At 35.1% G+C, this 27,061-nt stretch overlaps 1 protein-coding gene across 9 annotated transcripts in view; it reads left to right on the top strand.

Annotated features, from left to right (window-relative positions):
• The window catches only part of PPP1R12A (protein phosphatase 1 regulatory subunit 12A), a 162,042-nt gene that overhangs the window by 70,840 nt on the left and 64,141 nt on the right, over positions 1–27,061 (top strand). For all 9 annotated transcript variants that reach the window (XM_045062105.1, XM_019835270.3, XM_019835271.3 and 6 more), the window contains exons 3-8: positions 4,033–4,151; positions 12,926–13,085; positions 17,628–17,772; positions 24,462–24,536; positions 25,208–25,296; positions 25,450–25,607. In XM_045062105.1, the coding sequence (XP_044918040.1) occupies positions 4,033–4,151; positions 12,926–13,085; positions 17,628–17,772; positions 24,462–24,536; positions 25,208–25,296; positions 25,450–25,607 (746 nt within the window). The remainder of the gene's footprint in view (positions 1–4,032; positions 4,152–12,925; positions 13,086–17,627; positions 17,773–24,461; positions 24,537–25,207; positions 25,297–25,449; positions 25,608–27,061) is intronic.

The raw sequence follows: 27,061 nt of genomic DNA, 5'->3' as shown, positions 1-27,061 counted from the left end.
CCAATCTTTGAATGGCTTTTTGAGATTATTCATGGTAGGTAAGAATTAACGCTATGGGATCTTATTTATTTTTTGTGTATCTTTTTTAAAATTTATATCTGCAAATGACAGTGCTAGAGTACAGGAGATTTTTGTGAATTGTATGAATACATATACATACACCTAATCTTTTGGCTCAGGGATTGCTCCAGGCTCTCAGTTTCCTGCCAGTAGTTATGGAACTTTACTCTTGTTAGTGTCTCTTAACATCCTTCCTGTTTATATAAATTTGGGGTTGTCTGTATTTGGCTTTGACCTGATACTTCCTTGGGACTCTGCTTCCCCTGTAGCTCCCTCTGCTGCAAGCACTGCAGCTACTCTGCGGTGCTCCTTTATTCTCATTCTTTATGTCCTGTGAGTGATTTCTCCAGAACTAAGCAAAACAGAGTGGTTTTATATAAATCTGCCTGATTGTTTGGTTGATATTTTGCCTGGCAGATTAATTACATATTTTCGTGGCGCATATAGCATAGTTTATTACACCACTTATATCTTTTTTTCTCTTTTGCTCCAGATTCATTTACTTTTTTGTAGTATATATTATTTAGTTTTTAGTACATTTTTTTAAAACTCTGAAACGTAAAAAGTTGCTTCAATTCAAGTATGACTTTTTTGTAGAAGTCCCATGAAGATCATAAAAATTGAAACATTACCTTGTAGAGGGAGAAATGTTTACAATGTATTATTAAGTGTAAAATCATCAGGCTACAAAATGGTATGGTAGCTACTTTTGTGCTCTGATACACATATACAAAATAAACTTTCTGCAGAAAACTTGGATAACAAAAAATCCTTACCCCCCCCCCCCAAAAAAACCTGCTAATAAAAATCCCTCCTAATTACCATTTAGAGATAATCATTGTTAATTTTATAGTATATATTATTTCATTTTTCTCTATGTGTGTGTCTGTAAAAATTACATCTCTACATAGATCGATGTAATAAGATGGTAAAAGCCCTCTTAAAGCAAAAGTTTGACAGACCTGACTTTACATAACCTTTAAACTTAGTAAAATACAAAATACTGTAAGAAAAATTTTCTTAAATGCAGGGACAATATGGAAGAAATATTTGTAACATATCTATTAATCGGATGTAGGAAGTAACTTAGTTTTTTGTATATCATTAATTAGCATCACCATCTATCACATCATACTAGTCAAGACCTTCAATTTATCCTAGATACCTTCCTCACACTCCCTTCTCATTTCCAACTGATCTCTCAGTATCTCCTGGGCATCTCTGGATTTACCCATTTCTTCCATTAAATTCAAGCTTCCAACATAATTCTTTTGTACTAACTGTGGTAGCTCCTTAACTGATCTGCCTACTTTGATACTAAATTCTAATTCATTTTTCGTATTGCACAAAGTGATCTTTTTGAAACACATTCCTTATCATAGACCATCTTAGAAAAATAGACACTCGTGTGTGTGTGTGTGTGTGTGTGTGTGTGTGTGTGTGTGTGTTTGAGAAGTACATAGAGATTGATATATTCTTTCAGAAAAATGAACCAGGCCGTTGTAGACCATACATACTTATTGTCACAGGGTTATTTGGTGCCTTTTATTCTCTTAACCTGGAACACACTTTCCTTCCATACACCTACATATTCTTCAGAGAATCCTTTCCTGACCTCACTGAATCAGATTATCCTATTATTTACTCTTAGACACCACAAAATTCTCTGTTACCAGACTTACCAAAATTTTACAGTAATCTAACTCTTTGAATAATCTCTTTTACTGGACTGTAAGCTCTTTGAAGAAAAGGCCTGTTTTTGCTTACGATTGTATTCTTGGCATGTAACATGGTACCAAGCACCTACTAGACACCTGTCTTAGCTTTGGGTGGGATAACAAAATACCGTAGATTAGGTAGCGTAAACAACAGACCTTTGTTTCTCATAGTTCTAGAGACTCCGGGGTTCAAGGGTAAGGTGCTGGCCAATTCTGTGTCTGGTGTGAGAGTCCTTTCCCTGCCTTGCACATGGCTGCCATTTTGCTGTGTTCTTTATGGCAGAGAAACAGTGAGCTGTAGTCCCTTATTCTTCTGTAAGAACTGTAATCCCATCATGGGTGCACCACCCTCATTATTTCATCTAAGCCTAATTATTTACCAAAAGTCCCACCCCGCTAATAGCATCACATTGGAGGTGAGGATTTCAACATGAAATTTGGGGGGATACAAACATTCAGTCTATAAAAACACCCCATAAGTATTTGTTGAATTAATGAACACATTAGAAATACAAGCAAAAGATGTAAATAAATTCACAAAAGGAGAAAATACAAGTGCCAGTAAACATATCCGAATATTTTCAACCTCATGTGTGATTAGGAAATAGTTTGGTCCCCATCATGTTGGGAAAATTTTTAAAGATTGATAGTGTTAAGTGTATATTCAAGAACATGTCCATTAGGAGGACAGTATGAAAGAAAAGTATGATTCAGCCATACTGTGGAATATTTTTCAGCTATTATAATACATTGGGTTCCTGTGCACTGAAAATAATCTCATTAGGGGGTGCCTGGGTGGCGCAGTCGGTTAAGCGTCCGACTTCAGCCAGGTCACGATCTCGCGGTCCGGGAGTTCGAGCCCCGCGTCAGGCTCTGGGCTGATGGCTCAGAGCCTGGAGCCTGTTTCTGATTCTGTGTCTCCCTCTCTCTCTGCCCCTCCCCCGTTCATACTCTGTCTGTCTCTGTCCCAAAAATAAATAAACGTTGAAAAAAAGAAATTTATAAAAAATAAATAAATAATCTCATTAGTTTTTGTCTTACAAAAAGAACCTCAAAAGTGACTCTGTATATATGTTTACATACACACATATAAACTCATAGTAAACTTACTGGAAAAAATATAGATAATGTTTATCTCTGGTGAGGGAACATAATAGTAGAAGGAGAAATATAAAGTTATGAGTTCTTTTTTTCCTTTTTTTAAAACTGGATTTTTTTTTTTTTTACTATTTTTACAATGAGAATATTTTTATAGTCATGAAAATATATATATGAGTAAGAGTTAAGGTGGTTAGGGACATAGAGAAAAAAAGCCCATTCTTTATATACAGAAAAGTAAAATCAGGAATGCCAAAGAAGCATAGTTTAGTCTAGCATTATGAGCAGTTCCATATTGTTGGAACTTAACGTGTGGTACAGTATGGAAGAGAAATGAATCTGAAAAAGAAGACAAAACCAGATCATTGAGGATCATGTATGTTTTCTCTTAGTATGGTACAACTAAGCCATGATCTTTTAAATAGGAAATTGACCCCAGTCATTTTAAATAGGTGACTCTGGGTGATGTATAGATGACACAGTGGAAGAGATTCCTAACCTTTTTATATCTGGATCCCTTTTGTCAGATTTGATGACACCTGTGGTTACTTTTCTCAAGATTGTATTTTGGATGTATAAAGTAAAATACAAAGTACATCGAAAACCACTTATATTGGATTTCATTTATCAAAATATTAGAAAAACACATTTATGGTATAGTTATATATGTGCTTATTTAGTAACACATTAAACAAAGAGACCAATACTTTAATTTCAAAACTGTGTTGAGCATAAACAATATTTTAAGATGTATGCATCAGTTCAGTGGCCTTCTGATGGTCTGTCAACCCCAGGTTAAGAACTGTGGGATATGGCATGAGACTGGGAAAATGGAGACCAGTTAGGAAAGCAGTCGATATGGAGATCATGAAAAATCTTAGTGGAGGTCATCTGAACTGATCTTATGAAAGACTTTCTAATTATCATTAAATGTTAACATTTTTGTATTAGTAAAGCAATGTGTGTACATTATATAAATATTAGGAAATACAAATTTAAAACAGGAAAACATGTTCTATGGTACTTTTTTAAAACTTAGTATATCTACTATCCTTGGTTCTTATTGTTGCTCTTACATAGGAATTTTCCTCATTGGTTATGCATTTGGTCTTAATGATACCATCATTGCTTAACTGTCTTCTCTTTGATTTTACAGATTTTTGATTGGTCAGGGAGCACATGTAGGAGCTGTCAACAGTGAAGGAGATACACCATTAGATATTGCTGAGGAGGAGGCAATGGAAGAGCTACTTCAAAATGAAGTTAATCGGCAAGGTAATATAAAAGCAACCTAAATGGAAGAAATGTTTAAAACTGTTTTAGGAAGAATATGGTACTTGACTTTTTCAATAAAATAATTTTTGATATTGAAGGAGAAATCATAGTTTTAGTAGGAAAAAAATCACCTTCCATAACAATATATGTAGTATGAGTCTATTTGAAAAAATAAATGATTCTCAACTGTACATCTTTTTAATACTGTTAAAATTGAAAAAAATATCATAAGGTGTAGGATCAGACATAAAATTATATGGTAATAAAAACTTGGGAGAGAAAATAGGTAAAGAGGGTAGGGAAATGCACAGGGTGAGGAGATACATTGCAAACTTAAATAGAGCGGTCAAGAAGTCCTCACTGATGAGTGGGTATTTAGGCTAAGATCTGAATAGGTAAGGGAATGAATCATGTGAGTCTGGGAAAGAACATTCCAGATAGGAAGCAGCAAGTGTAAGGAGGGGAGGGTGTATGGTATATTTAGAGAAAGAACAAGTAAGCTAGTATGATTGAAGCAAGCAGCACAAGGAAGAGGCTGGAAGGAGATGATGTCACAGAGGTAACTGTGAACCATATCACATAAAGCTTTGTGGGCCATTGGAAGGACTTTGGCTTTTAGTCTGAGTGAAGTAGGGAGCCTGTGAGGAATTGAGGTAAAGGAGTGACATGATCTGACCTACTTTAGAAAGGATCTCTGTGACTGTTGTGTTGAGAATAGATTATAGGAGAGTAAGGGCAGAAGTAGGTGGTTATGATCAGACTTACTTTAGAAAGGATCTCTGTGGCTTTTGTGTTGAGGATAGATTGTAGGAAAGTAAGGGCTGAAGTAGGTGGTAGTGAACAAAGTGAAGAGAAGAGGTTAGATTTTAGATGTATTTTGAAGGTTTGGCTAAGAGGATTATTGAGTGATTAAGGGGTCTGGTATGCAAGAAAGAAGGGGTAAATGAGATGTGAGTATTGTGGGGGAAGTAGGGTTTGTGGGAAAAGTTTAGGGATTCATTTTCAGGTTTGCCAAGTTTGTTTTGCTGATATTTAAGCAGTTGAATATGTGATCAGGGAGAGATAGGCTAAAAATATAAATTTAGTAGGAGACATCAGTTTATAGATGAAGAATGATTGTTTATGGGTAAAGTTTTGTTTAGGAATAATGAGTGTTTTAAACTGGTGATGGTAATAGTTTTACAACTCTGCAAATATACTAAAAACCACTGAATGGTGTCCTGTAAATGGTGTATGAATTGTATCTTGAGATATAATATATAATATGTATATTTTATATGTATATATAATATCTTTATATATAATCTAGCAAATCCTTTTTTTTTTTTTTTTGAGAGAGAGAGAGAGAGAGAGAGAGAGTGAGAGTTAGCAGGGGTAGGGCAGAGAGAGAGGGAGAGAGAATCCTAAGCAGGCTCCACCTCCAGCAGGGAGCCTGACGTAGGGCTTGATCTCACAACTGTGAGAATCATGACCTGAGCCGAAACCAAGAGTGGGACACTTAAGCAATTGAGTCACCCAAGTGCCCTGTAGCAGTTCTTTTTTTTGGGGGGTGGGGAGTGGGGGGTGGTATATAGCCAAAAAGTTAAAAGGAAGGTTTCAAAAGATATTTGTGCACCCATTTTTATAACAGTCTTATTCAAATAACCAAAAGATGGAGGTAAACCGGGTGTCTTTTGGTGGGTAAGTGAATAAACAAAATGTGGTTATGAACATACAGTGGACTATTATTCACTAAAAAGGAAATTCTGATACATACTGTAGTATGGATGAACCTTGAGGACATTATGATAAGCAGAAAAAAGCCAGTCACAAAAAGACAAATACTGTATGATTTCACTTACGTGAGGTACTTCAAGAGTCAGACTAACAGAAACAGTGAGTGGAATGATGGCTGTTACAAGGTGGGAATGGGGGTGGTTGTTTAATGGGTGTAGCATTTCAGTTTTGCAAGCTGAAAAGAGTTCTAGAGATGGGTTGCACAAAAATGTAAATGTACTTAACACTACTGAACTGCATACTTAAAATTGTTTATTAAGATGGTAAATTTTATGTGTATTTTACCACAATTAAAAATTAATATGTATGGGGCACCTGGGTGGCTCAGTTGGTTAAGCTTCCACCTCTGGAATTTGGCTCAGGTCATGATCTGGTTCATGTGTGGAAGTTTGAAGTGCAGAACCTGTTTGGGATTCCTCCCTCTTCCCCTCTCTCCCTGCCCCTCCTCTGCTTGTACTGCCCCCCTCTCTCTCCAAATAAAATAAATAAATTTTAAAAAATTAGTATGTACTGCTAAATAAAATTAGTGTGATTTCCACCAAAATCCATTGTTTAGGCAGTGGTTAAATGAGTATTATCAAAAAAAGAACTCTTTTTTAACACCTTACTTTAAGGTGTTAAAAGTATGGGATATTGGTTTAGAAGGTTGGCTCATGCTGAAGTGTCGTTCATCATGAAATAGAAGCAAAGGAGTAGAAGCTAAGTTAGTCTCTGATAAAGAGATTTTTATTCCTTGGGATTAGGAAAATTCGTAACTACTAAATGTTTAAAAAAATCTTAAGACACTGAAGCTGAGAGGATATTTAAGTGCCTAAATATACTTGAGGCATTTTAACAAGCAGTTGAAGATCCCCTGGAGCCCAGGAGAAACAGGGCACACATTAGATAAGTAATTATAAACTGGAACTTGGATAAGAACACAGAAGAGCTTTTAACAGGCATGTTCTATTCTAGGCAGTGTTCTGGAATAATGGGATATTCAGGACTTGAGGAAGTTGGACAAATAGAGACAAGCATCACAACCTATAACGAATACTACCTTATCAGCCCACCTGGCTGTGATGAATGCCTAGTTAGATAGCTCACCATTTCCTGTTAAACAGTAGTTAAAATAAATCTTTTTATACTAATATTAGTTAGTAATTATTAAGAACTAGGAAAGGCATGGAGATGTACTGAAAACTTCTTGCCTTTGGTTTCCTTATATATGAAGGAAGCTTCTTGCAAAGACTAATTTTAATTACGGTGATTTCAGTGTTGATTAATGTGCCAGCAAATGTTCTGAGTGCTGGGTATTAAAAAATAACAGGGGCACCTGGGTGGCTCAATTGGTTAAGCGTCCCGACTTCGGGACTTCGGCTCAGGTCATGATCTCATGGTTTGTGAGTTCGAGCCCACTAACAGCTCAGAGCCTGGCATCTGCTTCAGATTCTGTGTCTCTCTATGAACCTGCCCTGCTCCTGCTCTGTCTCAAAAAATAATAAATGTTAAAAAAATAATAATTAAAATAAGAAACAGCAACAAATAAAGAAACAAGACAGTCTTTACTCTTAAGAATTTCACAGGATAGCAGAAGTGTCAGATATATAAACAGCTTCAAAATGTAGTGTGCTGTGTGCTAAAATATAGATAGGGACAAAATGTGGGAGAACAGAAAAGTCTATGAGTAACTACTTGCAGTAGTCAGTAAAGGTTTCAGATTGATGACATTTGAGAATGAGTTTGCTTAGCAGAGAAAGGAGTTGGTGGACAGAAAAGGCATGTCAGGCAGGCGTATCAACATGTGCAAAAGAAAAGGAATTGGAGATATAGCATATGCAGAGAACACATGAGAATTGGAGTGGAGATAGAAAGTCAGAATGGAGTAGATGAGTAGTAGATGAGACCTGAAAAGATTGGGCTGTAGCCAGATGGTGAAGGACATCCATTTTATAGGCATTAGATGCATCCAAGATCTCCAAGAAGGAAATGAGCCTGATTAGATTTGGTTGTTAGTAGTACAGCTGATGGCACTTTGGAGGATGATTTAGAATGGGAAATACATGGTGGCTTATCTTCCTTGAAGAAGGCTCTTAAATTGGTTCTGCTGAAAGATGATAAGGACAAAGCAATTACATTTAAGATAGAAAAGAGCAGGGCTGTCTTGATATTAAGGTAAAATTAAAACAGTTTGATGAAGAATTGAATGTGGAGATAAAGGAAGAATTGAGGCCACTTGTTTACCTCCTGAAGTTTTTAGTTTAAGACTTAACGATAGTTAGGGGCACCTGGGTGGCTCAGTCAGTTAAGCATTTGACTCTTGCTTTCAGCTCAGGTCATGATCTCGCAGTTCGTGAATTCAAGCCCCGCATTGGGCTCTGTGCTGACAGCACAGAGCCTGCTTGTGATTTTCTCTCCCTCCCCTGTTCACCTGCCTTCTCTCTGTCTCTCTCTCAAAATAAATAAACTTTAAAAAGACACCCCCCCCTTAAAAAAAAAAAAGAGTTAATGATGGCTAAACTCATATGGGAAAATGTGGGACAAAGCAGGAACAGATTTAGAGAGTATGTGAGTTTGGGGATATATTGAGTTTGCGGCAGCAAAAGGACATCCAGATTACATTGTTTGGTACGTTTTTGGAACTCAGGAGATACCAGGATGGAAAAATGTAAATCTGGGAGAATAATAGATGAGATGACCCTGGAACTGAACAGTGAAAAGCTAACGCTAATAAGTCTGATTATGTATGCCAGGAATTGAGCAATGGGCTTGATTTCATTTCATCTGCACAATTCTCAGAGATTACTACTACTATTACCCCCATCTTACAGATGACAAATTGAGGCTCAGTGATTTGCCAAAGATCATATGGGTGGGAAGTAAGTACTGTAGTTTAGTCCCAAATAGTGTGACAGGTATCTTGAGCCCACACTCTCCATCACTGGCATACTGCATTTTATTAAGAGTGTCTCCTAGAAGATACTTCATGATGTTCATTTTATTCATGTAATGGGAATACATGAATTTCTGTAGCATAACTTTATTCAGAGAAACAAAATGAAGGGATAGCTCTCATAATAGATTTTAATAATTTTAAAAAGAGCACCTTAAATATACCTCTTGCATTGATAAGATTACTCAAATTGTTTATCCTGCTATGTTTTTATTTCATATTTAAAATTTTCTATTTCTTCCAGCTCTAATTCCTCATATAATATATTTGATCAGTAACTAGTCATCCTTAAGGAAATTGCCTTTGACACTAGAAATGATTTGTGGTGCCCCACTGGCACAGTCAGAGCATGCAATTCCTGATCTCGAAGGTTGAACAATAGTTAAAAGTATTTCTGGTTTATATTTTAATGCAATTGTCTGTATTTAGCTTGGGACACAAGTCACTCTTGTGTCTCTTAGCTGTGACCAAACTCCAGTTTATTCTTATTTTTTCTTACCAAGAGATTTGGCTACGTTTCAGTCTTACATTTACTGGTTTTCAATACTAGTGACAGATGTTAATCTCATCACTTTATTATATCCAATTTAGTTTTGATACATATTGTTTTCATTGTTCAAAAATCTTGTATTTATAGTAGGTGGGCTAAGGACCAGGTAAATGCATTATAGGATTTTCTTTCTGTTAGACCATAAAGCAAGGAAAGAGAGCAGAATCATAGGCATTTAGAGCTGCTAGTGATAGCTGCTAGCGAAGCACCTGGGTGCTTACTTCTGATTTAAGCATTTCACATATATTAATTAAATCCTCACAACAACCTTGTAGGAAAGGTGCTTTCATTACCTCTTTTTTACAATTCAACTGAATATTAGCATAGATTTAAGTGTCTTGCCCCAAATAATAGAGCTAGTAAGTCACAGGTAAGGGATTGAAACCCAGCAGTCTAGGTTCAATATCCGTGTTCTTAACTCATTCTACTAATATTCAAAGAAGTTATGGCTTTCTCAAGGTCACTAGCTACTTAAAACAATAGAACTAGAAAACAAGTAATATGTACTATAATAAGGGCTTCTTTTTTTCCTTCTTTCTAAATTTTAATGAACTAAAGCAGGGTCTATATCAGTAGTATTTAAAAAAAAATTTTAATATGACAGAAGAGTTTTTCTTTCTAACTAGATTTTCTTAAGCATAAGAAATTTCCCTTCACACATACTTTAATTTTAAACTTGAGTTGTTTTGTTTTTACATAATATTCATATAAGAGCATGATTTGGAAGCAGAAAAAAGGTAATTGCTTTGCAAGTAGCTAAGGATAGCATGAAATTAGATAAATTGAGAAAGATATTTTCTAATTTCAAGTTCAGAGGAAATTTAGAATAGTAAAAGATAATATAAATGTTCAAGATGGCAAAGACAAAAATGATAAAGATAATATAAGAGGTTCATGTTTTAAAAGACATAGTAAAAGAATAAAGCATGAGGAAAATCATTTAGTAAAAAGGTTATATTTAGGGGCAGCTGGGTGGCTCAGTTAGTTAAGCAGCTGACTCTTGATTTCAGCTCAGGTCATGATCTCATAGTTCCTGGGTTCAAGCCCCACATCAGGCTCTGTGCTGACAGTGTGGAGCCTGCTTGTGATTCTCTCCCTCTGTCTCTCTCTGTCTCTGTCTCTGTCTCTCTCAAAATAAATAAATAAACTTTTTAAAAAGTTTATATTTAATGTATTACAATTACAACTTTATAATTTCTTTTCTGAATAACAGTAGAAGGCATCTTAAATAAGATGGTTACAGGTCAGTAATAGTAGTAAAGTGTGGGATATAGGACATGAAGTGATGGTGATGAACTAAGATACCATCAAGAAGACAGTCTGAGATGGCAACTCAAAGTCTGAACTAATTGGTAAAGTGGTAAAGTGCTGGGTAAGTAGTGGTACTTGGTATAGTAAATATAAGACAGGGAGCAAGCAGACTGGCTAGGGAAATTGAGTTAAGATTTTAGCATGAAGTTTCAGATACCTATGGCATATAATTTTATTATAGTATTTGCCCATCTTGACTCTTTCTGTTCTCCAAGCACAGATAATCCAACTGACAACTTGATATCTCCAATTAGATGTCTGTTAGGGCATCTTAAACGTCACATTTCTTATATTTAAAATTTAGTTTTTCCAGTTGCTCAGGCGGAAAACCTTTGATTCATACTTGACTTTTGTTTCCTACATCCACACTAACAACAAATTGTGTTGGTGTACCTTGAAGAATCCAGAATCTAACCCCTTTACTAACCTTCACTGCTACCACCCTGGTTTAAACTCTGTCATCTCTTGACAGAATTGTTGTAGTATCCTCCAATTTGGTACCTCAGTTTCTTCTCTTAACTTTTCAGCTTAAGTGATCCTCTAAAATTAAGTCAGATTATATCATTCTGCTCTTTGTTCTCATTACTTTGTAGACATCCTGGCCTTCTAAACAGAAGAATGTTCCAATCAGGCTTCTGTGTCGAGCCTACTAGGACTTCCCTCAGTCTGGAATGTCGCCCAAAATATATAGTGTACCTATCACTCTATTTTTGGTGTAATGTCACCTTATCAAAGAGACTGTTCTTTACCAAACCTTATAAAATAACAGCTTTTTCTCATGACCCTCTGTCCCTTTACTGTGCTTTATTTTTCTTCACATATGTATATCTCCTTCAATATAATGAGTTCACTTCTATCCCCAGTAAATCTTATAAAAGCACCTGACATCTAGTAGGCAATCAGTGCATTTTGAATGGGTGGGTGATTGGATAAATGGATCAATGAAAGAAAAAAGTCCTGACTAGACAGTTGGATACATGGATATGAATTACAGGAGAGTTCTTAGCTAAGGAGGTGTGTGGGTGTGGGGTGTGTGTGAGATTGTTTTTACTCATTTATTCATTATTTAGTTAGTATACATTTACTGACCCCTTTTAATTTGTGTTAGGTCCTCATCTAGACAGTGAGAATACAAAATTTAAAAAAATAGTATTTTTTTTTTTAATTTTTTTTTTTCAACGTTTATTTATTTTTGGGACAGAGAGAGACAGAGCATGAACGGGGGAGGGGCAGAGAGAGAGGGAGACACAGAATCAGAAACAGGCTCCAGGCTCTGAGCCATCAGCCCAGAGCCCGACGCGGGGCTCGAACTCCCGGACCGCGAGATCGTGACCTGGCTGAAGTCGGATGCTTAACCGACTGCGCCACCCAGGCGCCCCTAAAAAAATAGTATTTTACTTTTAATAAGTTCATAGACTTCTGGAGCAAGACATACTATAAACACATTGTGGTATGTGCTGTTTATTAGCCGGCAGTTGAAGCTATGAGACAACATGAGATAATTTAGGAATTTCAGATTATCTTTTCTATTTTTTTTGTCAGGATTTTTTTTAAAGCTAAGAAAGAAGTAGAGTGTCCTATTCCTTTTTGAATTCTTCCCATCTCAACCTAACTTCATGCTTAATAAATGCTTTTAAATGAATGAACATCTATATAACTTAGTAAAATTATAATGCTGATACTAATAGTGAAAATGAACTGTGATGGAAAAGGAAAGAGTTTTATAAAGAAATTGTTTCAAAATTTGGTAAATTTTAGATAAAAACAGGACCACCAAGTTGAAGTGTTCAATCAACATTTGTACCTAGTAGGGTAGAGTTTAGAGAACTGGCCAAAGCAGATAGATCGGAATTTAAGGCTTAATTATATATGGGTTTTTTCTTAATTTCTTAAAACTAAAGGATGAATATACCTAAGGAAATATTCAAATTTTTTTTTAAAAAGGATTTGTTGGTAAAAGGAAAGCCAAAATAATATTTGTGGGGCAAAAAGTAAATAATCAGTAGAGAAGGCTAATAAAATATCTACAGCTTTCCCACATTTCTTTATTTAACTAGCTTGTTAATTAGCAGCCTATTTTTGAAAAAATATACTTTCACTTTTAATTTTTATTTAAAACTTGATATGTTTCGGGTAATTTTATTTCCCACAAAGGAAGAACATTTTCTATAAAGAAAAAAATAAAAGCAATTTTTATTTTATCAGGGGTTGATATAGAAGCAGCACGAAAGGAAGAAGAACGGATAATGCTTAGAGATGCAAGACAATGGCTAAATAGTGGTCAAATAAATGACGTCCGGCATGCAAAATCTGGAGGCACAGCACTTCACGTTGCAGCTGCGAAAGGCTATACAGAAGTTTTAAAGTAAGTATTGTTTTTCACAGTCCTATTTCAACTTTATTTTCCTTATTTCATTGTTCCTTTTCTTAAGATACCTGCAGACATTATTTTGAAAGTTTGTAAAAGTTATTTAATGTCTATTTACATGAAAAAGAGAAAACTACCTTGAACATTATTGCTTTGTTTCTAAAGCCCTTTCTTTTCTCTTGAATTTTGATTATTCTACTGTTTTTTTCTTTGGTTGTAATTTCCCAATAAGCTAAAGCATCAGGCAACCATTATGTGTTAACTTCTGGGCTGATAAATTACTACAGAGTCATTTTGAGGTTCCCAGAGTGGCTAACTCTGGTTACTGAGACTAAGAACAGTGTTATGTTATAAACCTATCAAATTCACAAGGTTTGATTCCTGGTGAGTATTTACATGTAATTTATCTAAAATGCAGTTTTCTTTTTACTGCGTAACACTGGGACTCAGAGTGCTTTTAGCATAATATTAAATATCAAGACCTAAGCAACTGAGATTTTACAGGGCTATATACTGGTCAGCAAATTTCATTGAAACAAAACTCCTTTATGTCACAATAAATTTGTTTGTTTTCCTTTTTTTACTTCTGCAACGCAAAGGTGTTATCAGCTATATGAAAAAAATAATGCTGTGTGTAACTTTTATTAGATGTATGTGAAAGGAAGTAAGACTAGCCCTCGGCAAAATCTTCTACACCCTTTATATTATGTTTGACAAGAGTTTCTAATATCAGTCTGTTCTTATTCCCCCTGCTCAGTAAAAACAATGAAGTGTAAGTGGGTCAGCTATTCCCAAGTTCCTCCTTTTTTCAATCCCTACTTACTTCAATAACTGAAGCCTTCTAGAATAGTGAAGTTAACTTTTAATTACTTTTCTTGTCCCCCTGTGTATTTCTCTCTAATCCAAAATGTAGCAAACTTTCAGACCCCAGTAGCAGGTCATGAATGAACCTTAGTGACTTGACAACAGCATTTTTTAAAGGAAAAATTGAAAACATTAAGAATATTACAAATAGTAAAGGTAATACTTTTTAAGTAGTAGATTGCACCGTAAAATAGTTTTCTAGACAGCTCTAAGGGGTCTTTGTAATTAGGTTATGTAGGCTCTTAAAATTCTTTGTGAAGATTCTCAATGTGGATTGGGATATATTTTAAACTCCTCAAATTAGTACATAAGACCATTAGTCATCCTCTTTTAAGCTAAGCTGCTACCATTGCTCCTCAGGCACGCATTATCCAACTATATATATCTAATTGAAGTTCTGTCATGATGTCTTAATGCCTACTTTGTTTCTGTTTAGATACCTTCATTCACCATCTCTTCAACTTGGAGGCAAATTCCATTCGATCCTTTGACTAAGTTCAAGGCTCTTAAGCCTATGAAAAAAAAAACACTCAACCTTATTCATAATAGGTGCAGTTGAAGCTACAATGAATTACTGCCACTTTTCATCTATCATATTGGCAAAGATTAAAATGTTTGGCACACTGTTGGCAAGATTGGGGAAAAGGCACTCTCACATTACTGGTGAAAGTATGACAGTTGAGCAGATTTTATCAAAGTATCAGTTATTCTTTGGCTTAACAGTTAGCTCTACCTCTAGAATTTTTTTTTTTTTACAGATATTCTCACAGGAAATAAGGTATGTGCTAATAGCATTGTTTATACTAGGAGTAGGAGAATGTTGACTAAATTCTGATACATCCTTTGACTGGAATACTCTTGTACCAATTAAAACACTAATAGGTAGTGTTATTGTTTTAAATTTTAGGGGCAACCGCTGGCTCAGTCAGTGGAGTATGGGAGTATTGGTCTCAGAGTGGAGGGTTTGGGCCCCATGTTGGGTGTAGAGATTACTTAAAGATAAAATCTCTCTTTTTTTAATGTTTATTTTGAGAGAGAGAAAGAGTGCGTGTGTGCATGTGCACACATGAACAGGGGAGGGGCAGAGAAAGAGAGAGAGAATCGCAAGCCGATTCCATGCTGTCAGCACAGAGCCGGGTGTGGGGCTCGATCCCATAAACAGTGAGATCATGACCTGAACTGAAATCAAGAGTCAGATGATTAATTGACTGAGCCACACAGGCACCCCTTAAAGATAAAATCTTTAAGAAAAAATATTTTTTTGTTATTTGCTGGTATATACATAAAATCTCTCTGTAAGGATCCAATCAAAATTAGTAATATGGTTATCTAAGGGGGGAAAACCTGGTGAACTGTTGGGCTAAAGGTCAGCAGTGGGAGTGACTTCCCTATGTAGCCATTTAGTCTTTTTTATTTTTGAACTTTGTAAATATATTACTTAAAAAAATAAGTAAAAATATGTATATGACATGAGAAATAAATAGAAAATACTGGTTTCAAATGTAACCCTACCCATCACCCCCTCCCGCTCCCCCACAAATACATAAACCCTTGCAATTGAGTTTGATACTTTTCAGTTCTGTACTGCCATTACATCTTCATCACAGAACCTGTCTTTGAGGGTTGATTATTGTTTTACTTGACTTTCATCCTCCACTAGAATCTTCTTGAATATAATAAGTACAGTCTTACTTTTTTGAGTTTTATGTGGCCTGGCATATACAGAGAGCCGTATGTTTATGGGGAATAAATTGTAACTACCTTTCTGTCTTTCCTTTCCACATAGACTTCCAAATACTTCTAATTTTTATGTTTCTCAGAATATTTAACATTATTATAGTTTCTGTTTTCTAATGGGAGATTATTTTCATTATATTCCAGTATTCTGTCTCTATTAATAAAGTTTCTAATCATATATATGTTAATGGATTTTTTTAACTTAAATCTCTAGACTTCTGTTAGCTTTGTTCTTTAAAAAAAATTTTTTTTTAACATTTATTTATTTTTGGGAGACAGACAGAATGGGGGAGGGGCAGAGAAAGAGGGAGAAACAGAATCTGAAGCAGCCTCCAGGCTCTGAGCCTGTCAGCACAGAGCCCAATGCGGGGCTCAAACCCACAAAGCACGGGATCATGACCTGGGCCGAAGTCAGATGCTCAACTGACTGAGCCACCCAGGCGCCCCAGTTAGCTCGTTCTTTAGATTGGTGGCTCTTAAATGTTGGTCTGCAGGCAGATGACACAGGACTTACTAAAAATATAGGTTGACAGGGCCCATCTCCCAATATGCTGCTTAATTGCATAGGATTGGGTGGAGCTGGGGAATCTTTTTTTTTTTAACAAGCTCTTCAGATGGTTTTGTTTTAGAATCAGAATTAGAAACAGCTGCATTAAATATTCTGAGGAAATAGGGTATCAATTCTTGAAATATAAATAAATGAAGGGTTATGTATTAGCTATCACTGCCACCTCTCGTAGGTAAAAAGAAGCCCTTCTCAAGCTCAACTTCTTGGAGAGTAAGTGATTTCATGAGTTATAAAGTATTTACTGTTCTTCTTTGTGCGTGTGTGACTGTGCTGTGTGCAATTTATAGACCCAATTTTTGTTCTCTGAGCTTAATTTCTAGATAAAATAAAGGTCGATGTGAATATACAGCTAGGAGGGCATACTAACAATTTATAAAAGTCTTTGCATTGTATTAAAATGTATTCCTCTTTTCTAGCTTTGTTGACAGAATATCTGCTTTTTACTGCTGCAGAAAAGTAGACTCAATCCCTTGGAATATTTGTTTTGCTTTGTTTTTTCCTTTTTCTTTTTAATGTGTATGTATTTAGTTTAAGAGAAAGAGAGCACAAGTGGGGAGAGAGGGGTAGAGAGAGACGGAGAGAGAGGGAGAGGGAGAGGGAGAGAAAGAGAGAGAGAGAGAGAGAGAGAGAGAGAGAGAGAGAGAGAGAGAGAGAGAGAATCCCAAATAGGCTCCATGCTGTCAGCACAGAGCCTGACTTGGGGCTGGATCTCCTGAACCATGAGATCATCACCTGAGCCGAAATTGAGAATTGGACCCTTAACTGACTGAGCCGCCCAGCTGCTCCTGCTTTGTGTTGTTCCTAGCAGACTGTCAGTTTCCTATGAAAATTACCCATGGTAGGTAGGTCATTAAGTTTGTGAAAGCTTTCACAAACTAGTTCCTCAACTGCAAGACCATAGAAAAACTTCAAAAGAAATTTATTTGATCCCAGTATATATTTAGAACACATTTAGCCTGAGGTAATATATTATATGGACACCTGAAGGCATTCACTGCAATAAATCAGTTTAATATACAAATTGATCCAAGGGTTTTTGAGTTTACATTGAAAAATTACTGGCTTTCCTGTGAAAATTTCAATTACAATTCATATTAACAAGAATTAATCAGTGTCCCACCAAACCATTACACTTATTAGAAATTAGTTAAAATGAATGCATTATTATGGCAGTAATTCAAGATTCTCTTTACCAGTGTTTTCTGAGAATTCTTTTCTCCTAGTTAATTCATTGAAGGGAAAAGAGATGGGAACTAGGAAAAGAAATATGTCACAGATTTTTGTTAGCTTGCATGGTATAAAGCTGTTGATTATGTTTGCTCACGTTTAGATTTTTTTAATGATCATCTAATTCACTATAATTTCTTTAGGCTTCTAATACAGGCAGGCTATGATGTTAATATTAAAGATTATGATGGCTGGACACCTCTTCATGCTGCTGCTCACTGGGGTAAAGAAGAAGCATGTCGAATTTTAGTGGACAATCTGTGTGATATGGAGATGGTCAACAAAGTGGTAGGCCTTTTAAATATATTTTAAATATTTAACTTTTGGAAATAAGTGTTTTAGAAGTCTCAAAAATATTGCAATGTAAATTTTATAATTAAGTTTTATGAACCATACAAAACAACATTTTATCAGCCATTTGTTGGTTTTTATTATTAATTAATTATTTCTCAGCTACCTACAAGGTGGTTTTGACCTTGTTCCTCAAAGAAAGAAGTATTACTCTTTGAGTAATCCTATTACCATATGCAATAGAGTAGATTTGGGTACTTCAGAATTCATAAATTAAGAAAATTTTGCTTTTCTCTGTGAATGTTTTCTCCCATCACTATGGGTTAGAACACATACAGAAGTATATTTCTATTTCTTTTTAGCTGGTGGTCTTGACAGCTTGCTTACAGTAGCTTTTTAAATGGCTCGGACAGTGAGGTCTTAAAGCAGGTGAGAATATAGAAAACCCATAAAGTTTTATTCCAGATAAAATTATTGAGATGTAACATGTAGTCTCCTAGTTTTGCAGGTGAGAAAACAGTTTATGAGGTAGAAGATTCACTTAATATCACCCAGTTAGGTAGAGGGAAGGAAGGAGTGAATATCACATAAGTGTTTTTTACAAATCATGAACTGATTCAGGTTGTCAGATTCCTTACTAGATTAGGGTTTTTTTTTTTTTTTCTGTACTCCCTTCCAAGCACTGTCAGTTACCGGTGTCACCAGTATTCCTACTAGTTTTCTTCCTATTCGTATTCATGATTCTTATCATATGCCAACAGTTGCAGAGCTCAAGACACTTCCTCTAGTGAGCTTGATTACCTTTAGCTTCCATAGAATATCCTTTATATATTGCATTTTATAGGATAATGTGGTAGATTACTTAGCAGAGGTTCCTAAAACGATCTCCTCTTTATTCAGATGGTGCCATCTGATCTATTGTGTCCATTAATATAAGTGCTGGTGCTGATTACATTCTGATAACAGCAGTTTCTCCTTGGGAATCTGCAAAGGGAAGAGAGCAAAAATGATAACCATATGCCCAAGATTTCCCCATGGCTAAGTGTTTGGAAGTTGAGGTAGTGGAAATTCATGTTCTAGTTGCTGACATAAAGTGATAAAGAAGCCCTCTGAACTCCTTTCATATATATGTACTTATATATGTATTTTATATATGTATTTAGATATGTGCTTTCCACATATGTATTTATAAATGTATTTTTCATATATGTACTTATATGTACTTATAAATGTATTTTCATATATGTACCTGTAAATGTATTTTAAGTAAGAAATGTACAGGCAAGACAGTCCTAGGAAGTGGTGAAAATCTTCAGGGAGGTCAAGAGAAAAAATGTTTGAGAGCATAAGTATAGGTGTGCTTTTATACATAAGTATAAAAGTCTTCTATCTAAATTTTTAGTCAAAACTTTGATAATTTGCCCTTTTTTATTTATAACAGTTTTCTGTTTTGTTATCAGCATTAGAAGACAAGTAAATGTTGATACTATTTAATTTTAAGTATAAAAGGCCAGCCAATTTTAGTTTGACAATTCATATTTCCTCTCCTTCTATGTAGAAATTCCCCCAGCAGTTGGGATTTTTCTGAAGAAATTAGTAAATATCTCTTATCTTCTAATCTCTTTTCTGCATTCCTGTCTCCCAAACAATGTCTCTTAAAGGCCACTTGTCCACTGACATGGGCAGTGCTGATAATTGGTTCATTCATTGATAGTGGTCTCCAGATAAGGACCAGAAGAGAGAAGCTTATTAATGGAAAGGTTTTCTGAGAACATTGTATCATTTTCTAGTTTAAATACGTTATTTTTTGGTAGTGATACATAGACAATATATATAGTATGTATGAAAAAAGTTATTTTATCTTGCATCTGTTCTATAAGTGTCTAATTCCTGTGCCCTCAGTTTATCATAATTATGCTCTAGGAGAAAGACTGCATATAAGTCATTTTGCTTTATCTCTTTTTGTTTCTATGTTACTGTAGTAACAATTTCTTTTTTTTCTTTAAGTTTTTTTTTTTTTTTTTTTTAATTTATTTATGAGAGAGGAAGAAAGAGCACAGGCCGGGGAGGGTCACAGAGAGGGGTACAGAGGATCCGAAGCAGGCTCCTTGCAGGCAGCAGAGAGCCCGACATGGCGCTTAACTCACAATCCATGAGATCATGACCTGAGCCAAAGGCAGACACTTAACCAACTGAGCAATCCAGGCACCCCAATATGATAGCACTTTCATCCTGGATTTTAATGTATTATCCCCTCATTTCATCTTTTCAGTGTATCTTTATATGATCTTAAAAGAATTAACGCTTCATAATTTCTTAGAGTTTTATAATTTTAAACTTGTTTTCACATATATCATTATCTAATGCTATCCTTTTAAACAACCCTATAAAGTTATCTGAGTTATGCAGATTTGAGAACATGATCAGAGAAGTTGAGTATTTTCCTAAAGCCCTAATAATTAAGTGTAATTAAGAATAATTTACCTGCTGTGTTTCTCTGCAGTTTTTACTTAGTTTTTTTATTTCTCATGCTTTATTTTTCCAGATACTAACTCAAGAGTTGTGAAAACAGGATTTTAAAACTTTTATCAAAATTGGATTTTTCTTTTAAAATATCAAGCTTTTAAAGACTTTTGATAGTGAGGAGCTACCTAATATATACAGCATTTTAAAGACCTTTATGCCATAAGTATACCCAAATGTAAGCTTTTTGTGGGGTGGGAAGGGAGATTATATTCTACAGTAATGGAAGGTATTTTTACAAGACTTATTTTTTTATTTTAATTTTATAATTTTGCCTGTGTGAGTTAGGCTCTCTCTGTTATCACTGGCTACATTTTTTAAAACTATGTCATATTTCATGTTTAATCAAAATTAGTCTTTATTGTATAATCCTGCTTAAATGAATTTATCTTGTCATTTGATACCTTTTTCAGTACTTATAGATTGAAGATTTTTAGTAGATTTCTTAAAATGATATCAGAGAAATGTAAATATATTTTTACAACTAAACTTTAGAGTTTAGATGAATTCTTTACTAATAGAAAATAAAATTTTGGTAAATGTGTAATGTAGAAAATGCAACAAATCAAGGCACCTGGGTGGCTCAATTTGGCTCAGGTCATGATCTCGTGGTTTGAGTCCAGCATCAGGCTCTGTGCTGACAGCTCAGAGCCTGGAGCCCACTCCAGATTCTGTGTCTCCCTCTCTTTCTCTGCTCCTCCCCTATTCACACACGCTTCTCTCTCTCTCTCTCTCTCTCTCTCTCTCTCTCTCTCTCTCTCTCTCTCTCTCTCTCAAAAAAAAGAAACATTAAAAAACTTTAAAAAATGCAACAAACCATATAGAAAATTTGAAAGTCTTTCTACATAGAAGTGGGAGACATGTTCTTAAATAGAGAGTTTGGTCCGGTTTCTTTAACTTATTTGTAAAGACATTTCCTTTCATTTTAATTCATAAATTATGTGACTTTAAAGATTTTAAATATACAGACTTCATAAATATAAAGATTTTTCTTTTGCTTCCTTAACGTTTTAAAATAATTATTTTACTAGAATGTACCCAAATATTGTCCCTTTTGAAATATTAACTAAGATGTTTTTCTAATTGGAATTTTCTCTTTGTGCAATCTTACAATGATTTGTAGACAGGTTTTTTTTGTTTTGTTTTGATAGCTGTCATTATAAAGATTTAAATGAATAACAAAACTGCTTCTGCTGTTAATGGACACAAGGATTTTTTTCCCCTGAGTTTATCTGAGCTTATTCTTATTTTCTGTAAAGACAGTGGAGCAGTAGAGACTGAGATTCTGTTCCCACTTTCCCTTCATTACCTGCATGAGCTTGAGCAAATACCATATACTCACAGTCTAGGTTTCCTCATCTGTACAGTTGGAGCCATGAAGCTCGTCCTGACTACTTCACTGATTGTTGTGAAAATGAAGAGAGATCACACTTGCAGAAGTAATTCAGTTAGAATAAGTGAGGAAAGAATGAAGAGTCCTGAAAATTAGACTTAAACAGTGGCTCTAGTGTGACTCTGGTAATTTACAGATGTAGTACAAACTGATTTATTAAGTAGTAGTTTTTTTTTAAGATTGTTTTCTTGATTGAGTCTTACTTTTTCATACGTCATCATTATGCTGTCTTCAGTTGCTTCTTGGTTACTTTGAGTGATTCTGCTTATGTGTGCTACTGTTAGTTAGCACCCCATTAATGAAGCATAGATCCAGGTCATGTTTATAACTTTACAATTGGATAGCTTCATAACTGTCTTATATATTATTTAATGAGCATGGTTAAGTTGAGGGGTGTGCTTTTCTGAAATTAGAAACTTTTCTCTGTTTATAGCCTGCATTTTACTCCAGTTTTTATTCTCTATCAGCTGCTGTTTGCAAAGTAGACTCATTTATCAAGGGAGAAAGTGAAAAGAAAGGTTAGTAAGGTGATCCAATTTCTTATTCTTATAAAGGAAAATTCCTCAGTTACTAAAATAACCCCATTGCATTTAACTGCTGCTAAAATTTAATTGCAATTCAAAAAAATTTTTAAGGTGCAGTATTTCATTCATGAGAAGGGTTGATAAATACTTAAAACGATACTTAAAAAAGAAGCCACTGTGTTTGTTACTTTCACCCAACATGATCTTGAAAACAATTTGCTTAACAAGCATAGCATGTGTAACATTGTAGAACTATGTAGAACAAAGAAACTGTGATATAGCAAAATGGATTAACGTGTCTGTATTTCATATCTAAAGGGCACCTTCAAAATTTGAGCCACTTTGTTTCAGAGCCATTTATTCTTCAGGACTTTAATTCTTAGCATTTAATACTCAAGGTTGAAAGCGGGGGAGTGGGGGAAGATTTATCAAAGCTAAATCTGTCTCCTGGACTGAGTGGGGAAAGGCTAAATTGCCTCTTAAATTCCTGCTGGGAAGACTTTGCAACAAGAAAGGGCAGATATACAAGTGTTTTTGAACCCTGTAAATTTTAAATACATATATTGCTGTATCTTGATAAAGTAGCATTTCATGTACTTTTTTTTTTTAATTTTTTTTTTTAACGTTTATTTATTTTTGAGACAGAGAGAGACAGAGCATGAATGGGGGAGGGTCAGAGAGAGGGAGACACAGAATCCGAAACAGGCTCCAGGCTCTGAGCTGTCAGCACAGAGCCCGACGCGGGGCTCAAACTCACGGACCGCGAGATCATGACCTGAGCTGAAGTCAGCCGCTTAACCGACTGAGCCACCCAGGCGCCCCCATGTACTTTTATGATATACTTCATAGACCGTATTTTTTATTTTATAAACAGATAATGGAAAACCAGCTCAGATATTGGGTAGCTTAGTACTTCATTTTATAGTGCCAGAAAATGTAATTCCTATCCAAGTAGGTGGCAACATCCTAATGTTGTTACAGAATTGAAGGTTGTACGTTTGTTTTTTAATGGAAGAGCTTATGTAATTTTAGAACTTATTATCTACCAATCTGGTTTTGTTGTAGCTGTGAGACCCCTGATATGAAAGAAATTTCAGTTGCCTTTCAGAATGATATATTTTCTAGTTGAAAAAAAAAGTTGAATTTTCTTCTGAGAAAGGATCATATATTGGCCAACATATAAAGTAGAATGTATTCTAAATAATGAACTTTTTTTGACATTCTAGAAACCTATCCCATTCAGTTATTATTATAAGGACAAATGTAGTCAACTGGAGAAAACCTTACTATGGTCAACAGCTCTTTGAAATTTTCTTTTCCACAGTGAATAAAAATAGATTGACATATGTTCATCTGAACTAATTTTGAAACTAAGTCATACCTGTGGCTGGCTGAACTTTAAGCAGTTTAGAAATATATATACATTTTGTTACTGTAGCAAGACTTTAATTTTTATGGAGATATCTAAAAGAAAAAAAGCCTCGAAGGGTTAAATGTGGAATTACCACATGCCCCAGTAATTTCACTTATAGCTCTATCCCCAAGAAAATGAAAACATATGTTCACTCAAAAATTTGTGCACATATATTCATAGAAGTATTACTTGCTAAACAGCAGAAAGCAAACGCAAATGTCTATCAGCTGATGAATAGATTAGCAAATGTGGTATGCCATGCAGTGGAATATTATTCAGCAATAAAAAGGACTGAAGTAGTAAGTACTACACGCAGCACATGGATGAAACTTGAAAACATACAATGTGAAAGAAGTCAGTCACAAATGATTTTTTGTGTGAGTCCATTAATATGAAATGTTCAGTACAGGCAAATCTGTAGTAACAGAATTAGTGATTGCCGTGGGCTGGAAGGCTGGGAAGAGGGATGAGAAAAGTAAGGAGGTCATTTCAGGATGATGAAAATATTCTAAAATTGATTATGGTGAAGGTTGTAACATTCTGTGAATGCTAAAAACAGTTGAATTTTACACTTTAAATGACTGTATGGTGAATCATATCTCAGTAAAGCTGTTACCAAAAATAAGGGGTGGTGTATCGGCTGCTTTTCTCTCACATGGGTTTCTCATACATCTGTGTTAAGTCATATGCTGTTGTATTACTACATACGTAACAAACTACATATGTAACAAATGTTTTCTAACTTTTCTGTATAATTATACAGAGTCAACCAGAAGTGTTTTATAGTTTGTTGACTTTTTACCATTACCAATCCTCTTTGTTTCCTACCTAGGGCCAGACAGCATTTGATGTAGCAGATGAAGATATTTTAGGATATTTGGAAGAGTTGCAAAAGAAACAAAATCTGGTATGTTTGATGAATATCTAAATATTATCTCTATTAGTGAATTCTTCTAATTAGAATTCTTCCAAAGCCTTAACTTTCAGACAGTTAAAGCATTTTTGTGATGTTTTATGCTTTTGGTTTAAGTTAGTCCTGTCAGTCAAACTAAATGACAGTGAAAAAGAGTAAAGGAATAGTGGTAGTGTTCAGTCTTTTGTATTGCTTATTCCCATTTCTCTTATCTCCCTTTCACAAAATGAATACTTCTGTAATGTGTCTACTCAAGAATAACATGTTTTTGTAATTTCATAACAGTTTGCTTAGAAGAAAATCTCAGATTTGTAAAATAGGCCCTAGATATTGAAGAAGTTATGTAAGTAGGAAACATTTTTAAGTAAAATATCATCAGGCATATTAAGTGGCTCATGGAGCCTGACTTTTTCAGTGATCTAACAGTGGAGAGATCTAAAAAATTCAACTTTGTTCTTCACGTAGCTTTTTAACTATCTAGTCCTTTTTATTCTTTATCCAGGCTGCCTTCCCTCCCCTCCTTTTTTTCCAGTTAAAACTTAAATCTTTTATTTGTTTTGGGTTTGTTTCATGTTTGAAAAACTACTTTATTTTAAATTCTGTATTTTACTCATTAATACTATTTTAATACTATTCTTATTTTCCTTTGCGTAACTTTTATAAAGCTCCATAGTGAAAAACGGGAGAAGAAATCTCCATTAATTGAATCAACAGCCAATATGGACAATAATCAGTCACAGAAGACCTTTAAAAAGTAAGTAAAATATTAAAGTTACTTTTGTTAATGTCATGAATGAATTGGCATCATGGCCATGAACGTGATTATTAGACTTTGTGGATCTGAGAAAAATTAACGTATTTGGCCTTTTGTGTTTATACTCATTTGAAAGCTATTTTCTTTGCACAGCAAAGAGACATTGATTATTGAGCCAGAGAAAAATGCATCCCGTATTGAATCTTTGGAACAAGAAAAAGTTGATGATGAAGAAGAAGGAAAGAAAGATGAGTCTAGCTGCTCTAGTGAAGAAGATGAGGAAGACGACTCAGAATCAGAAGCTGAAACAGGTAAAATTTGAAGCAGAACTTGATTTTCTATGGATTTTGATGCACTGTAAAGTAAGGTAAGATCAGGCTTTAATTTTGTAGCTTTTCTGATTGACTTGCTACTTGTTCAGATACCTGAGAAGCCAGTAAATTACCTTTCAGGGGGTGTTAGAAACTTGAGTGTGGTTGTGAATTTATTGTCTAATGACCTGGAGGCTCTCACTTGCATCTATGTTTTGTTTTGTTTTGTTTTTTTGCTGACCTGTATTTTTAGATTTGAAGAAGGTGAAGATTTCCTTAGGATGGTGCAGGTAGGGTGTAAATGGGTTCCCAACAATTAACTAATGCTCCTGATACTTTTCTGAGGCCCAAAAGTCCAGAAAGCTGGTCCTGATATCTTCCCAAATATTCCCTAAACAAGAGTAAAGTTTTAGAAAGCTGAGACTGAATCAAGATAGTTTCCTATGGGATGTGGGGAAATTTGCTTTGTTTAGAGAAATTTTGAAGATACAGGAAAGTATACCTTCATAGTCCAACTACCAAGAATGAACAGCTATTGACTGTTATATTTGCTTCAAATTTTTCTTTTAATAAAATTTAAAAAGTTACAGTTGTCTTTAACCAGTAGCCCTAATCTACTTCCCTTTCCTTTCTTTCCAAAGTCAGTCACTAGCTTGAGTATTTTCATTTTATCTTCCAGTCTATTTTTACACACTGACACATTCAGAAGTAATTACCAGATGCTTTTATAATAATAAATAATAACTTACTCTGCATCAGCTAATCACTCAAATCTTCTGAGCACCATGAAATTCCAGTATTGCCATATTTGAGTTGTATAACCTGCCATTTTAACCTGTAAATTTATCACACACAAAATATTCCATTTCCATTAAGATGTTTTGATCAAAGAAAAAATTTATCGGGGCGCCTGGGTGGCTTAGTCGGTTAAGCGTCCAACTTCGGCTCAGGTCATGATGTTACGGTTGGTGAGTTCGAGCCCCGCATCAGGCTCTGTGCTTGCAGCTCAGAGCCTGGAACCTGCTTCAGAGTCTGTGTCTCCCCCCTCTCTGCCCCTCCATGCTCATGCTCTGTCTCTCTCTGTCTCTCAATAATAAATAAACGTTTTTTAAAAAAAAAAAAAAACAGGAAGAATTATCATTATCAGGACCTAATGGTCATCATCGGTAAATACAAATTAAAGCCCTAAAATTTCTTGGGTTCCCTATATTTCCTCTAGACAAAATAACAGTTTTAGATCATTTTATTTTTACTCACTGAGCAAAATATTTCCTCTGAGAAAATGTGGGAAGCTAAAGTTTACTAAATAAACACATGTCAAAGAAGATACTGATTACCTTTGTCTCATTAAAAGCAAAATGTTGCAGGGCACCTGGGTGGCTCAGTCGGTTAAGCCTCTGACTTTGGCTCAGGTCATGATCTCCCAGTCTGTGGGTTGGAGCCCTGCATCCAGC

The sequence above is a fragment of the Felis catus genome, chromosome B4, assembly GCF_018350175.1.
Source record: "Felis catus isolate Fca126 chromosome B4, F.catus_Fca126_mat1.0, whole genome shotgun sequence".
Classification (NCBI taxonomy): domain Eukaryota; kingdom Metazoa; phylum Chordata; class Mammalia; order Carnivora; family Felidae; genus Felis; species Felis catus.
Note: the sequence above shows the minus strand (reverse complement) of the source record. Positions and strands in the feature narration are given on the sequence as shown.